The following is a 13,367-nucleotide window of genomic DNA, read 5'->3' on the forward strand; positions in this document are numbered from 1 at the left end:
CTTGCACCTGTGGTCTAGCCATCTGTGGTCTAGAACTCCTCGCATCTTAACCAACCAAATTGTTCTGCAGTCCGGGGTCTGATCTTCCCGAGCGTCAAGAATCCTCTCCAGACGGCACTGACTCAATGCTGTGAGATCGAAATGAGACAGGAAACAAAGAAAAAAAACCGAATCAATCCCCTTACGTCTAAGGGACAGATCCGAGTCGGGGCAGCTCCGGCCTTGGTATCCTTGAAAATTTGACGAGCGATCGAGGGCATTCCTCGGAGGTATTCTTACCCGCCGACGTACACACACCTCCTAGGAGGGTTCATTCCATATCAGGCTGACGTCCCACCCCAGCTTGGACTTTGTGATTAGGGTGGATGGACGAATCTGCATTGTCCAGACAGAATCCGTATGAAAAGGGGCACGAAGGGAATTGTTACATCCGAGTAGGGTTGCAGAGATGATATTCCTCTGCAGCGCTCGACCTTCCAGAAGGCATCTCTTGCGTGCATACACGTGGCCGAATCCGAGAGAGCCTTTGCTTACGTTACAACGCTTCTTCCAGCTGCAAAACGAACTGGCTAGTAGGGTTGCTGTTTTGGCTTATTGAGTATATTCGATACGAAATCCTCCCCGTCAATGGCATCCCCTACGTGCCCCTGCCATGCGCACATGGCAAGGCGTAATAGCATTAGGAGGTCCACGAAAACAGGATCGAAATTGTCCTTTCCGAAAGGGGCCGTCGATGTCCGACCTCTCCTCGACGGATTCCATCGCACACGCTCGAAACTGCATGTCTATGGTAGGTTCTCCGAGGGTGTGTAAAGGTGTGTGCGTACCGTCGCATTGATACTAGGCTCAGACGGATATACCTACCATATAGGTATGTCGAAAAATCCTTTGGCCATGCTCCCTCTGCCAACCAACCTCGCCCACGCCTACGGTAAGGTGCGACGCGATTCGAGTAATGAGGGTACGAAGGATTCTTGTTGTGTGCAACCCTCCTTTGCATGGCAAGGAAACCAGAAAAACGTGGCATCCATGGCTCCTACATTGCAACCCCATCAAACAGCTTCGGTAGTCCCAATCTCTCCTTCTTACATCAGCAGCTACACACCTTCCCCAGCAATCCTAGTTCATCTAATGGTATGAGAGGAAGAGCTGGACTGTACCAAGCCCCTCGTCACCAAATCGAAACGTCGAGATGGGACAAACTAGCACGCGATGTTTCTGCAAGCCTATCTCATTCAGCTCCGGGGGGGAGGGGTCGCATGTGCTCTGACGGGTCGATACGACATGCAAGTCTCAGGAACGTATAAACCTTTTTGGCGCAACGGCCAGTCTCGCCGGCGCACCTTTCCCCCGAAAAAAATTTTGTCCGAATGTGCCCAATAGGGGTATTTGGGGTCAACGCCCTACGGAAGAGACGTGCAGGCGCTCGCGTGGCTCCCCTGAACCTGTTGGTGTAACGAAAGGGGCAGAGAAAATATGTCGAATGACCAGCACTCTGAAGATCTCCCTTTGTTCTCGTACCCTTCTAGACGAGGTCCTGTATGACGACCTGCACGTGCGGTCATGACCGACGCGGATAATACGAAGGAGCGCGAACGGTTCTCGAGAACAAGGTCGCGCTATGCCTGTCGATTCCCGCTTCGTGCCTGGCTACGACGATTAGGCGATGGCACAGCATTCACCTTCGGTGCTTTGTGCCGAAAGAAGATGGGCGGCGCAGGCGGCATGGGATGGAGAGGCTCGCTCTCGCTGGCACCCTCTATACCCCTCCGTGCGGCCCCCAACCTCTTCACACGTGGCTCAGGGAGCAGGGCGAGGGGTCCCCCTGTCCCCACATGCCCGAAAGCCACGCGCCAGACGTATACATACAATTGATGCAACGCATCCGACTAGGCAGGTGGTTATGTCTCTCGTTTTGTCAGGATTGCGTATGTGTATACGCTACAAATACCTCTACGGCTACCTACGTGTCTCGGCGTCGTACTCATAGATTGCTACTACGGGACTCAGTTTCTGGATTAACGAATCCTAGCGACTCTTGAGGAACAGCACGAGTCTGGAGGGGAGGGTGAGAAGTTCGGCATACTACCGGACGGACACCTAAGCGTATTCGGGGCCAGCGTGGCCGGCAGATTGCCAAATCTCCCGCTGTACTACCTGCGGACGTATGCTATGATCGCGTCCGTAGAAACAGGCATAGAGATGAGAAGGCAGGTGAGCGACTAATTTGCGGGGCTGCCTCCGCAGAGTGAGCTAGAGATTGACGATGGTCAATATCGAAGTAAGTATCTGCCTACCTTCTTCGTAGGGCGATGCAGTCGTATGGTACCAACCCAGGTATGTATCGACACCCTCTCCCAAACCCCGTTGCACTATAGGTACATGGCGGAGGGCGGTATGGGATTGTCTTGGCAGGGCAAGGCGGCATAGAGTAGGGTAAGATAAGACAATGCGGATGCGTCGCGGCGGCGTCAGGGAGCTGACATTTGGCGCTGACTGGCGCCTGCGCGAGGCGAGGGAATGCCTGAAGAACGGAGGGATGAAGGAGAGGTCTCAGGACCGCTGCGGCTCCAACCCGATGGGTGGGATAAAATGCGCGTAGTATTGCGGCTCAGCTCTAGCCTTGAGGCCCATTGCCTAGTTACCTAGGCATCTTTCGCTTGCACCTAAGATAAACAGGATCTACACAGGAGGGAGGTATGCCCACCATGTGCGCGCATATCTATTCGTTCGTTCATGTATACATCGGATATACGCCGGCCTACATGCCCCTAGGATGAGTGAAGGGGCTAGAGAGGTCCCCTTCCCGGATCAGCAAGATATATAGGTAGAAACACATAGCTACGCAATATAAGCTTATTATTGTTATGACTTACTATCGCTGTTTGTTGTTATTGCCACCAGCACGACGATCGATCGCGATCACACACACACACACACACACACACACACACACACACACACACACACATATATATATACTTCCAGGGAGAGTACGCATCTCGGATAACCCTCTGGCCGCGCAAGAAAGGAGGCAAGACCCTGCGGGATGAGATGATTGGTGAGAGACAGGGGGGAGGGAGGATATATTGACGCCTCGCTAACCTCGTTAGCTACTCGTCGTAACCCCCTTTACCGCCCCTGGTGGGATTTCTTCTTCTCCTCGCCGGCTTATGTCAGAGTAGCGGAGATTGTATGGTGGTATGTATGTAGGTACGTATATATGCATGTATATGGGTGTGCAAGTGTGTGGGTGCGTGTGTGTATGGGTGGGTGGGCTGTTTCAAATACTACATGGACGCAGGTCGGATGAAATTGGCGTGTGGACGTGTGGACGAACGAGAGGTACCTACCGACTTTTCTTCGATTATTTCCCCTTCTCCTCTTCATCCATCACGCTTCTCATTGGCGGCGAGTCGGTGCATAGGAGCCACGTGCGGATGGGCTGGGATGCTGTCTCTCGGCTCACGCCTTGCCGGCGATCAGATGTCACCTCGATGCGGGCTTTTCCCGACCTTGCCTATCCAATATAATAGGTACAATATACCGCGATAGTGTGAGTGTGTAGGTGAGTGGGTGTGCCAGATTGGGAAGGTCGTCTGAGTGAGACATACCTACATTCACGACACGCGCCACACACATGGGCACTAGGCAGGATGCTACATTCCTAGATACCTCATAACTACACGAATGCATGTAGGTTGGTACTTACCGGGTTGCAGAGGGAGAGGGATGGGGGGCAATAGTATCCGCTAGGAACGCAGAAATGCTATCTCGTTTTCGAACGAGACCGGCGACACAGTGAAGAAGGGAGGTTGAGAGGAAGGCAGAGGAATAACTCCCAGCACGCACAGATCCGAGTAGAATAGGCAGAGAGGCAGTCAGTCAGAAAGCTCGGGGAGAGGGAGGAGCTTAGGGGGGCCGGTCCCGAGCCCTTGGGTTATCGGAGATGCCGATCTGACCCGCTCACGTAATCTGCAATACCTGAAACGGGCAAACGACGACGGCTGGGGACGAGACTAGCCGGGTCGGGTCGGGTCGGGTCGTCGTCATGTTCGAAAGTATTGGAGCGGCGTTTCATGGTACGCCGTCGGTATCCTATTCGCCCTCGTATCCTCCTCCCTTCCACGGTCCCGGCGGAGGGCGCAGGAGCTGGCATATACAGGTGAGCCTATGAGGAAGGGGAGATATTATTTACGGGGTACCAGATCGGCAGGGCTCCAACGACCGTTTCTCACCGGTTGGGAGCTCCCTCAACCCCGGATAGGAGTAGCTGATGGTCGACTTCCCCCCTCCCAGATACGCAAATCCAAGGGGCACCCAGAAGAAGCACGGACACGGCTTTACGACAAGCCCATGCTTTGCCATATTCTATTAGCCGGCGAGCTTGTTCCCCCCGGCCCTCCCCCGGGAGATTGAAGTCGGCGCGGGGGGTGGTAGTAGGAGCATTAACAGTAGAGATAGGCTTGTGAAAACGGAGGAACAGGGCTGGCGCGAGCTGGGGCTGCTTTGCATACGGGGCACACACACGGATCTAGCATATTGCTAAGTGGCAGCCCATGTACGGAGGATAGTCTGTATTACGTCGAGGTAGCCGACGAAGGAGCGTGGTCCCTGTTAGAACCCAGCCACATGGCAAAATTAGGCCAACCCGGCCTCGTCTCGAGCCTCCAGCTAGCCCAGACGCTCAAGAATCGTCCCAAGTCTCCGGGTCTTGTGCTCCTTCTACCATGTCCGTGTGGAAAGCTAACCCCTATTTTGCATAGCAGGAGGAGGATGAAAGGGGACTCGTCCACCCCGTGCTTGTAAGGATTTGGGAGGTGTGTATGACATTCGGGGTAGTGCAGCAAGGCGTAGGCATTTGTTTACTTCCCGATCCGAGACTGATGACACATTGATGTCCAAGTTTCGCGCTTGACGTGTTATAAGGCGCAACACGGGTCGAGAATGCCAATTTGTTTACTAGTTAGAAGTTCTAGTTAGCGAAATCAAAAGAGACATAGGTTTGTTGGTGTATGTAGCAGGGTATGAGGTACGGCGAGCCGTTGCCTGGGCGAATATATATATATATATATAACTATAGGTACGAGGTGAGAGCTGCGGTCACGATACCTACGGCCTACAGGATAGTGCAGGGCCCGTGGCTGTTTCTGGAGGCTATCCGTAGCTGAGATGGGTTCGAGCTGGCTAATTTCCGCATGGTACTTCATCGTTGAACACAACGTTCCTAGACAGTATTAAGACTGTTCATTGAAGACAATATATACCTGTATGAAGTCTCTCATTCGATCCCGGGAACATACGCGACATAGAGTCGTTTAGTAGATAATCAGCTAGGTAATTAGGCGCTGAGGATAGCCACATCGCTGTTCGAATAAAGCTTGATAAATCGGGTGACTTAAGCGCATACTATCGTGTAATAACGGGATTTTATTATGTTGTTATAGTTCGCACATCTTTTCCCTCCTGACCCGGTTATACTGTATTTGTACGTGTACGTATGTGTAGAGAGTTACTGCTGGTCACACCAAAGACGATTGCCCCGGACCCTACTCGAGTCGGAGCTTTTTCCGCTTCTTCTTCCCACCTACCTCCCGATGCTCCTCAATGTTCAGCAAAGCCTCCCTCTTCTTCTCCCCGATCGTCTTCATATGATCACGGATGAATCGACTCTCCAGGTTGACGCCTTCCTCCTCCCATTTCTCTAGCTCCCGGCCCACGCGGGACTCGATCGCGTGGATGCGTTCAACGTCCCGTTGCCCGACGAACGTGACGGCGTCACCCTTCCGACCCGCACGAGCAGTACGTCCCACCCGGTGGATGTAGTCGTCCGGATCCTGCGGCACGTCGTAGTTCACCACGAGACTGACCTCGGGGATGTCGAGACCTCGTGATGCGACATCTGTCGCAACGAGGATCCTAGCCGCTGAGGCCCGGAAGCGTCCCAGGTTGTCTACGCGCTGCCGCTGCGGTAGTCGGGAGTGCAGAGATGTGACGCGGTGCTCGAGGAGCCGCAGCAGGTGGTGGAGGAACTCGGCGGTCGAGGTCCTGTTGCAGAATATGATGAGCGATTTCTCCACGTTGGCCTCCGTTAGGAGGAAAGCATGGAGGTAGTATTCCTTGTGCGTCACGTTGACTTGGATGTACGTCTGGCGCAGGGTTGTTGGGATAGCAAATGTCTGCGTGTCGACCTCGCAGACGAAGGCCGCATCCTTTCCGGGCTTTGGCGGCATGTCTTTGAGAGCACGCACCTCGGGGGTAATGGTGGCAGTAAATAGGAGCGTCTGTCTCTGATTTGAGGGCGGGAGAACAGCCAAGCATTCTTCAATGTCCGGCAGCATGCTACCAGGGCCACCTGCAGCCAGCAATCGGTCCGCTTCATCTAGGACGACGAATTTGACCCGTCGTAGACCGCAAATGGTATCCTCGCCGGAAGAGCGAATGTGATCTGCCAACCGGCCCGGGGTAGCGATCACCACGTGCGGCCTCTGGGCGAGCGCGATAGCCTGCGGGCGCATGTCGGACCCGCCAGTGACCAAGACTATCTTGAGAGACTGGGGTGAAGATATTGCTTTGAGCTGCTCGTATATCTGCAGGGCTAGCTCGCGAGTCGCCGTCAAAACGACGGCGTAGATAGAACTCGGGTCTTCGGCCCATCTCTGAAGTATGGGAGCAGCAAAAGCAACCGTCTTTCCCGAGCCTGTCTTGCTGGTTCCGATGCCTTTATGGTGTGATCAGCAGGGGCTACTATACTCATATACTTAGATTCGAACCGGCAAAGGAAGACTTACAGTCTCGGCCCTTGAGGATCTCCGGGATACAGGCTTTCTGGATGCCAGTTGGGCGCTTGATCGCCATGTTGGAGAGCGACTGGACGAGCCACGGCTTCAACTTCAAGGATTCGAAGGAAGTATGGTGGTCCACCGGGGCAGCAACGGGAGCGTTTACAGGGACCGCAGTAGATGATGAACCCGGCTTGGCAGCGGGTTTCACCGCGCCGGCAGTCTTGCGCTTGATCCTAGAGGGTACATTGAGGGAGGACGAGGCGCCGAGAACAGCAGCAGCACTAGGGTTCGGATCTACAGACGTAGATAGCTTACGTTTCTTCCGAGAAGCTACGCTATCGAGCGAGTCGGAGTCTGACCCAGAGCCTGACTCGTGCCCATCGGTCTTAGATCGTCGCGACGGCGACGAGTTCAACAGCTCGTCGTCCGACCCAGACCCGAATTCAGCGGCTACGTCTGCCACTTCCACGTTCCCGTCCACGGACGTTGCCATCGTCGGTTTCAACAGAAAACCAAAGCGCGTCCGGCTGCAAGGGATTTATGTGGTTATGCCCGGTCCAAGAGGGAGAGTGGCGCATAAAGGAGACTCTCGCTAAGCGCCGGTATTCTCATTGTGAAGCAAAAATAGGACGAGTTGAAAATCTGGAAGAATAAAAAAAAAGACAGGCAAGAAAAGGTCGAAGCCGATAGGCTTGCGGGAATCGGCAGGGGTTCTAAAATGTGGAGACTATATTGGGGAAAAGCGAAGTGTGGACTAATGAGATGCTTCATCCCCGTAAAGTACCTACTCGTCGAGGCCGCCCTAGCGTGTAAACGCGCGGCTGCTCATGCAATCGATCGCCCTAATCCCGACAATCTCTGCGCACAGGCTTCCATATGTCACATACACGTACTTATGATAGGTGAGGTATGTATCATCCGAGCCCCTCCTTGCCGCGAGGCAGGTACGCTCGGTATGCCATGCGTTGAGCTCGGTGGGCAAGGTATCCTCTCACCCATCACTCGGGCACAGGTACATCCTTGCCTCCGACCTTAGGTGTAGGTGCCTTTATGTACCTACCTCCTCGAACTGTCCCTATGAACGGGCAGGTGCTGGCGTACCTTAGGAGGTCCGGCACCTAAAGGTATTGCTAGGTACCTGTAGGTACCTAAGACGTCCCTAGAAGGGAGGTCTGGGCATGTACATAGGTAGGTACCTTAGGTACCTAACCTCCATGGAGTACTGGTCGTTCTGCTTCTGCCACCTGCACCCGACTCTACCTCCATACCTGCCCACGTTCGTCTTCGTCGCCATCCATAGCACGTAGGGATGGGATGGATGAATGGATGCACTGCACCCCTCCCCTGCAGTTCACAGGATCGACATCAGATGTAGACTCTTCTGTGTGCTGTATCATGCGGACGACCCGTTTCGAATGTTTCAACTTCACGCAGCTCTCGGAATCGGCAGGGCAGGTCACGGCACCGAGATGTGCAGTGGGGTTATTAAGTACACGCAAGTTTCATAGGCCCCTCCCTCCCGCCTCCCCCTGGCCTATGGGGACCCCTCTAGCTGAAAAGAAAAAACGCCCTCAGTCTCTCTCTCTCTCTCTGCCCAATTCCCTGAGCCGACGACAGAGTGAGCGGTTGGAAACCGCACGGTGAGGTCACCGGCCACTCACCTACGTTACACGTACGGACGCCTCCCTCCCTCGTCCCGTCGAACCATGATGGTTCGGCCTGTCGTTGCTTGATATAGCATAGAGGAGGAGGCAGGATATCGTGATCGGGCACCACTGATCCTTTCGACCCCAAGATCCAAAATTTCGAATGACCACCGGTCCAATCTGGTACAGCCTCGTGTCGCCGTCAAGAGCCTTTTGGGGTCCGAACTTGTCCTTGCTCCATATGGATACATGGCTGGACTGGGCTGGACCCGGACCCCAAAACCACCGCGCCCGCCCACGCTGCACGCCTTGCCGGCGGTCGCAGTGCCACAGATTTGGGGTAGGGGGTTTCATACGGTATCTATATGGGCATACCGTCCTACCCTGTGCGGGTTAACTTGGCTACCTACGACGATGCAGGTGCTTAACATATATTGTCGTAAGCACGCTATCCCTCTGGCGGGCATCGGTTGTCTGAAGAATTGAGACGTAATCTCGCCTTCGCCGACGGGTGAGAGAACGTCTCTCCATCTCACTCGGTCTGACGCCCAAGACACTACGGCACCGACATACGACGTTATGTAGTATGTCAGCCCCGGCCTACCGTGTCAATCTCGCTGACCGTCCCTGTAATGAGAGCCCGGTAGCGCCTCTCTTGTGATGATGCCGGACATGGGCTGCGAGTGGTGGGCTTGGGGGCCAAGGGGTCGACACAGGTGGGATGGGGCCAAGTGGCCAAGGGTCTTGTTGGAGGCGTCGATGTTCCACCACTGGATTCCCTGGGACCAGCTATTGTGTAGGAGGTAGGTAGGTAGGTACCTATGCATGAGGTATGTACCTAACATGTATACTCCAGCTTGGGCCCTTGTGTGCGCAACAGCTCTCGTTCTCTCACCATCTCTTTTGGTACTCCGTAGAACACCTGCGTGCAGAGCATGTGCCTACATATTCATTGGTGTGGGTGGGATGGCGGACGATCCCTCTTGGTCTCGAGAGCTATCACATTTGAGAATGGGGATGGTGGGGATCAGTCTCTGTGTAGGCGGCTGCTCTCTCGCTCTCTCTCTCACGCTCGCAGAGGGCGATAGAAGGCACGTGTAACAGCACATAAATCTCTGCGTACAAATGCCCCCCCCTCCCTCATTTATCGTCTCCGCGCACGCCTCGCCCTTCCGTCGAGTTAACACCCGACTCCTCTCCCAATCCCGCCTTTGTGATTCCCAATCCTGTAGCTAACCGCCAGACGGTTGAACCGTATCTGACCCGAAACAACGCAACGTCGACGGACCAACAGCCACCTGACGCTTTAGATAGTTGTCTGCTGGCATCGCTCGTGCCTAGGCTCGGGCCGGTCTTTTCAATCTCGAGCTTGGGTTGTCTTTGTTGTCTTCCTTAGTACCTCCGAGTCGACCAATGTCTCGGAGAGACACAACTTGGCCCGGCATTAAGACTCAACTGGCCTCTTTATACGGCCTCTACTTACGTATACACGCAAGCTAAGCAACCCCCTACACACGCATATACCTAGGAACAGGCCGGCGCTATTAGCCAACGTAGAGAAGGCCTTCCTCTACTTGAAGCTATCCGCTTGACTGGGAACAGCCCAATCAAGCCTTCACACATCAATCTCTCCTCTTTCCCTCTCTACCGGTCGCTCCTTGATTGCTGGTCCCGTCCAGCATTGCTTGTCGCCCAATCTCCGCGGTTTTTGGCATTGGGGGGAAGGAGAACGAACAGTGACCTTACTGGTGCGGGAGAGCCCCGTATCAGGATCCCTGCAAGGGGCATTGTCGTCTGGTCCGTCTCTTCCGTCTTTTACAGGTGCAGCAGTTTACAGGGCACCGCTACCGCTACCACCCGACATCATCGTTAACTTGCCGCTGCTACTGACCTTACACCTTTGCTTCTCGCCTTTGCCGCTGTTATCATCAACACCAGCACCAACAACTAACACCAACACTACTGCATAATCCACAACAAAACAAGTCCAAGTTCAGAGTTTTAGCTCGTCTGCCCGGTTTCTCTCTAATCAACTTCTCTGCGCTCAGACTCGAGATTGGCAGGGGCTTTTTAACCACCCGCGGCACCAGCCCCGAAAAAAAAGAGAAGGGAGAAATAACCACTGCTCTCCCCCTCCACCGGTTATCTCGTCTTCTTTTTATTCTGTTCTCCCTTCCACCTTTCGTCCTCCACACCATATCACCTGCTTGCCTCCCCCCCTCCCCTCCCAGCGCTTGGATATTTGTTTGGTTCCGTGTGCTTTTTCAATCGTTTGTTTGGGAGGGACAGTTCCGTTCAGCTTGTACTGCCTCTGGTTGTTGATTTGAGCCTCATTCGCTTTCAGTTGATACGAGACGATAACCAAGCAGCGTCAAACCTCCTTCGCTACTTTCCCCTCCTCCTCCTCACGCACCAGATCCGGCACCGCCAATAGACACAGGCGTGTAAGCCAGTTGGATATATTGCCTGCGGTGCCGTGTTACCTCCCAAGACGTACTTGGACGAGTCTCGGCCGACTGCTACACATCGCTGGCTTCGGCCCTTTTATTCCCAGACGTTGAGCTAATCCGACCGACTCCTCGGCACACCACGCCAACTCGTTGACACGGACGCATATCCACGCATCCACACAGTACATCTATCGTACTCCAATCTCTCCCACTCGCCTACTCCCTCACCCTCTCTCGCACGCACGCACACACCCATACGCATCCATAGGTTTGCTGCGCAACCCTTGGGCGTTGAAAAGTCGATATCACCAATGCCCGAGTACGAGAACACCGTGCAGGCCCCGGAGCTTGGGACCCAAAATGTAGGTAATTCAACGTTTCCTCCTAGGTGTCTTGATCACGGCCTCTTTTCCCTCTCGCTGCCTTCACCGCGCTGCTCTCCATATACCTGTGCCCGGGCTGTGAGCGACGAGCTCCCCCTCTCTGTGTTTTAGATGCTAACGCTTGTTGATTATGAAGGCCTCAACCGCGATCGCAGTCGTTGGCACACCTCCGCAACAAACTTCGACACCCATCCCCATCATGTCGCCCTCTCCCGCTCCTCTCCGACCCGCGCTCGCTGGTGGCAGGCCAAGCGCCGGACGCACACCAAGATTGGGCCTAGCTATTCCTCCGTCTCCTAATGTGAAGCCGGTGGGTGCTGCCGCGGCGCCCTCGCGTCCCCAACTCACCGTCCACGTTGCCACTCCGATGGGCAGCACCGTGGCGCCGTACGAACAAACTCGACCATCTATTCAGGCGGGACAATCAGCGAGCGGTGGCAGCGAAAGCAGTGCAGCGCACTCGAGGTCCGGCAGTTTTGGCCCTCTTGACGGCAGGGCAAGCAACCCCACATCCGCAGGTTCCCAGTTCTCCGCCCTCTCGTTCGCTTCGCAGTACGGCATCGGCTCGCGGCCGCAGGGCACGTCAGACCCCATATCCGCTGTTGGATCCATCTATTCTGAAAGAAGCGAAGGCGGCATCGGCATGGAACGGGACGGCAGCACGCAGGGGCTTGAGGATAGCTTTGATAAGCTCACCCTAGAGAAAGCAAGGTCCGCCGACGTGGAGGAGCTCGACGACAACGGGTGGCGAATTGCGAGCGCGGAAAACAGAATCACCGAGCTGGGCAGTTTAGGCGAAGGCGCCGGAGGCGCTGTCACCCGCTGCCAGCTCAAAGGGGGGAAGACAGTATTCGCTCTCAAGGTATGTACAACGCTGGCGAGAGACGGCTGTGAATAGTATTAACGCATCTTAGGTCATCACGACAAACCCGGACCCGGATGTCAAGAAACAGATTTTTCGTGAGATCAACTTTAATAAGGAGTGCGCGTCAGAACACATCTGTCGATATTACGGAGTCTTCGGCGACCCCGCCACGGCCACCATTTCCATCGCCATGGAATTCTGCGAAGGCGGATCCCTCGACAGCATCTACAAGGAGGTCAAGCGGCTCGGCGGTCGGACAGGCGAGAAGGTCCTCGGCAAGATCGCCGAAGGCGTCCTACGAGGTTTGACGTACCTCCACAGCAAGAAGATCATTCATCGAGACATCAAGCCGTCGAACATCTTACTTTGTCGTAACGGCGAAGTCAAGCTGTGCGACTTTGGTGTGTCTGGCGATTTCGGAACTAAAGGCGAAGCCAACACGTTCATCGGGACGAGCTACTACATGGCACCTGAGCGCATTACCGGTCAGAGTTACACCATTACCTCGGACGTTTGGTCATCCGGAGTGACCCTCCTCGAGGTGGCGCAGCACCGATTTCCCTTCCCGGCTGACGGCACTGAGATGCAACCCAAGGCGGGGCTGATCGACCTGTTAACGTACATCGTCCGGCAGCCAATTCCCAAGCTCAAGGACGAGCCGGACGCTAACATCTACTGGAGCGATAGCTTCAAGTATTTCATCGAGTGCTGGTAAGTAAATACGTACCCGTTGTGCTGTTGAGTAGGAGTGCGTCGCGGAGTAGCTAACGAAACATCCTTCACAGTCTCGAAAAAGAGCCGAGCCGACGGGCTAGTCCGTGGAGGATGCTCGAACACCCGTGGATGATGGAGATGAGAACGAAGCGAGTTAACATGGAAAGGTATCTTTCCCAGGTGTGGGGCTGGGACGAGAAGGAGACGAAATGAACATCGAAGGGACCTCCCAGGGCCTAGGCACGCCCCCTTCCCCAAAGCCCAACACGAATAGCTAGACACCAGGTTGCGTACGGCCTGCCTACGATACCCCCTCCTCTTGCTCACGTCGACCCCAGAGGCGGATAAGCGAACGAGAGGAGACAAAATTTTATACCTAGATCGTCGAATCTACATACGGGCAGAATTTCATTTTCCGACCCAACGTGAAGGGAAAGAAAAAAAAACACTCAATTTGCTAGATACAAAGGGACGGATATCCACCCTTTCCGGCGCACTCTCACTCTCAACCACACCTCCCCCTT

At 54.6% G+C, this 13,367-nt stretch overlaps 2 protein-coding genes across 2 annotated transcripts; one reads left to right on the forward strand and one right to left on the reverse strand.

Annotated features, from left to right (window-relative positions):
* Window positions 1-5,341: 5,341 nt before the first annotated feature.
* GGS23DRAFT_91617 (DEAD-domain-containing protein) lies at window positions 5,342-7,551 on the reverse strand. The gene is made up of 2 exons (XM_051521393.1): window positions 6,792-7,551; window positions 5,342-6,721 (listed from the first exon to the last, which is right to left on the reverse strand). Exons 1-2 carry the CDS (start codon window positions 7,276-7,278, stop codon window positions 5,550-5,552), a joined length of 1,659 nt encoding a protein of 552 aa, XP_051371007.1. The 5' UTR covers window positions 7,279-7,551; the 3' UTR covers window positions 5,342-5,549.
* Window positions 7,552-11,190: 3,639 nt separating this feature from the next.
* On the forward strand, window positions 11,191-13,227 carry GGS23DRAFT_91701 (kinase-like protein). The gene is made up of 4 exons (XM_051521394.1): window positions 11,191-11,247; window positions 11,401-12,126; window positions 12,179-12,840; window positions 12,915-13,227. The coding sequence occupies exons 2-4, from the start codon at window positions 11,464-11,466 to the stop codon at window positions 13,054-13,056; spliced, it is 1,467 nt and encodes a 488-aa protein (XP_051371008.1). The 5' UTR covers window positions 11,191-11,247; window positions 11,401-11,463; the 3' UTR covers window positions 13,057-13,227.
* The last annotated feature ends 140 nt before the right edge of the window (window positions 13,228-13,367 follow it).

The sequence above is a fragment of the Durotheca rogersii genome, assembly GCF_024521655.1.
Source record: "Durotheca rogersii strain YMJ 92031201 chromosome Unknown GGS23scaffold_13, whole genome shotgun sequence".
NCBI lineage: Eukaryota > Fungi > Ascomycota > Sordariomycetes > Xylariales > Xylariaceae > Durotheca > Durotheca rogersii.

What these genes read in the sequence shown, in the direction of transcription:
- GGS23DRAFT_91701 (XM_051521394.1), top strand. Translation starts at nt 11,464, where the DNA reads ATGTCGCCCTCTCCCGCTCCTCTCCGACCCGCGCTCGCTGGTGGCAGG. An exon ending in AGACAGTATTCGCTCTCAAG is followed by an intron (nt 12,127 to 12,178) that starts GTATGTACAACG and finishes AACGCATCTTAG; the next exon opens with GTCATCACGACAAACCCGGA. An exon ending in AAGTATTTCATCGAGTGCTG is followed by an intron (nt 12,841 to 12,914) that starts GTAAGTAAATAC and finishes CATCCTTCACAG; the next exon opens with TCTCGAAAAAGAGCCGAGCC.
- GGS23DRAFT_91617 (XM_051521393.1), bottom strand. Translation starts at nt 7,278, where the DNA reads ATGGCAACGTCCGTGGACGGGAACGTGGAAGTGGCAGACGTAGCCGCT. An exon ending in GATCCTCAAGGGCCGAGACT is followed by an intron (nt 6,722 to 6,791) that starts GTAAGTCTTCCT and finishes CACACCATAAAG; the next exon opens with GCATCGGAACCAGCAAGACA.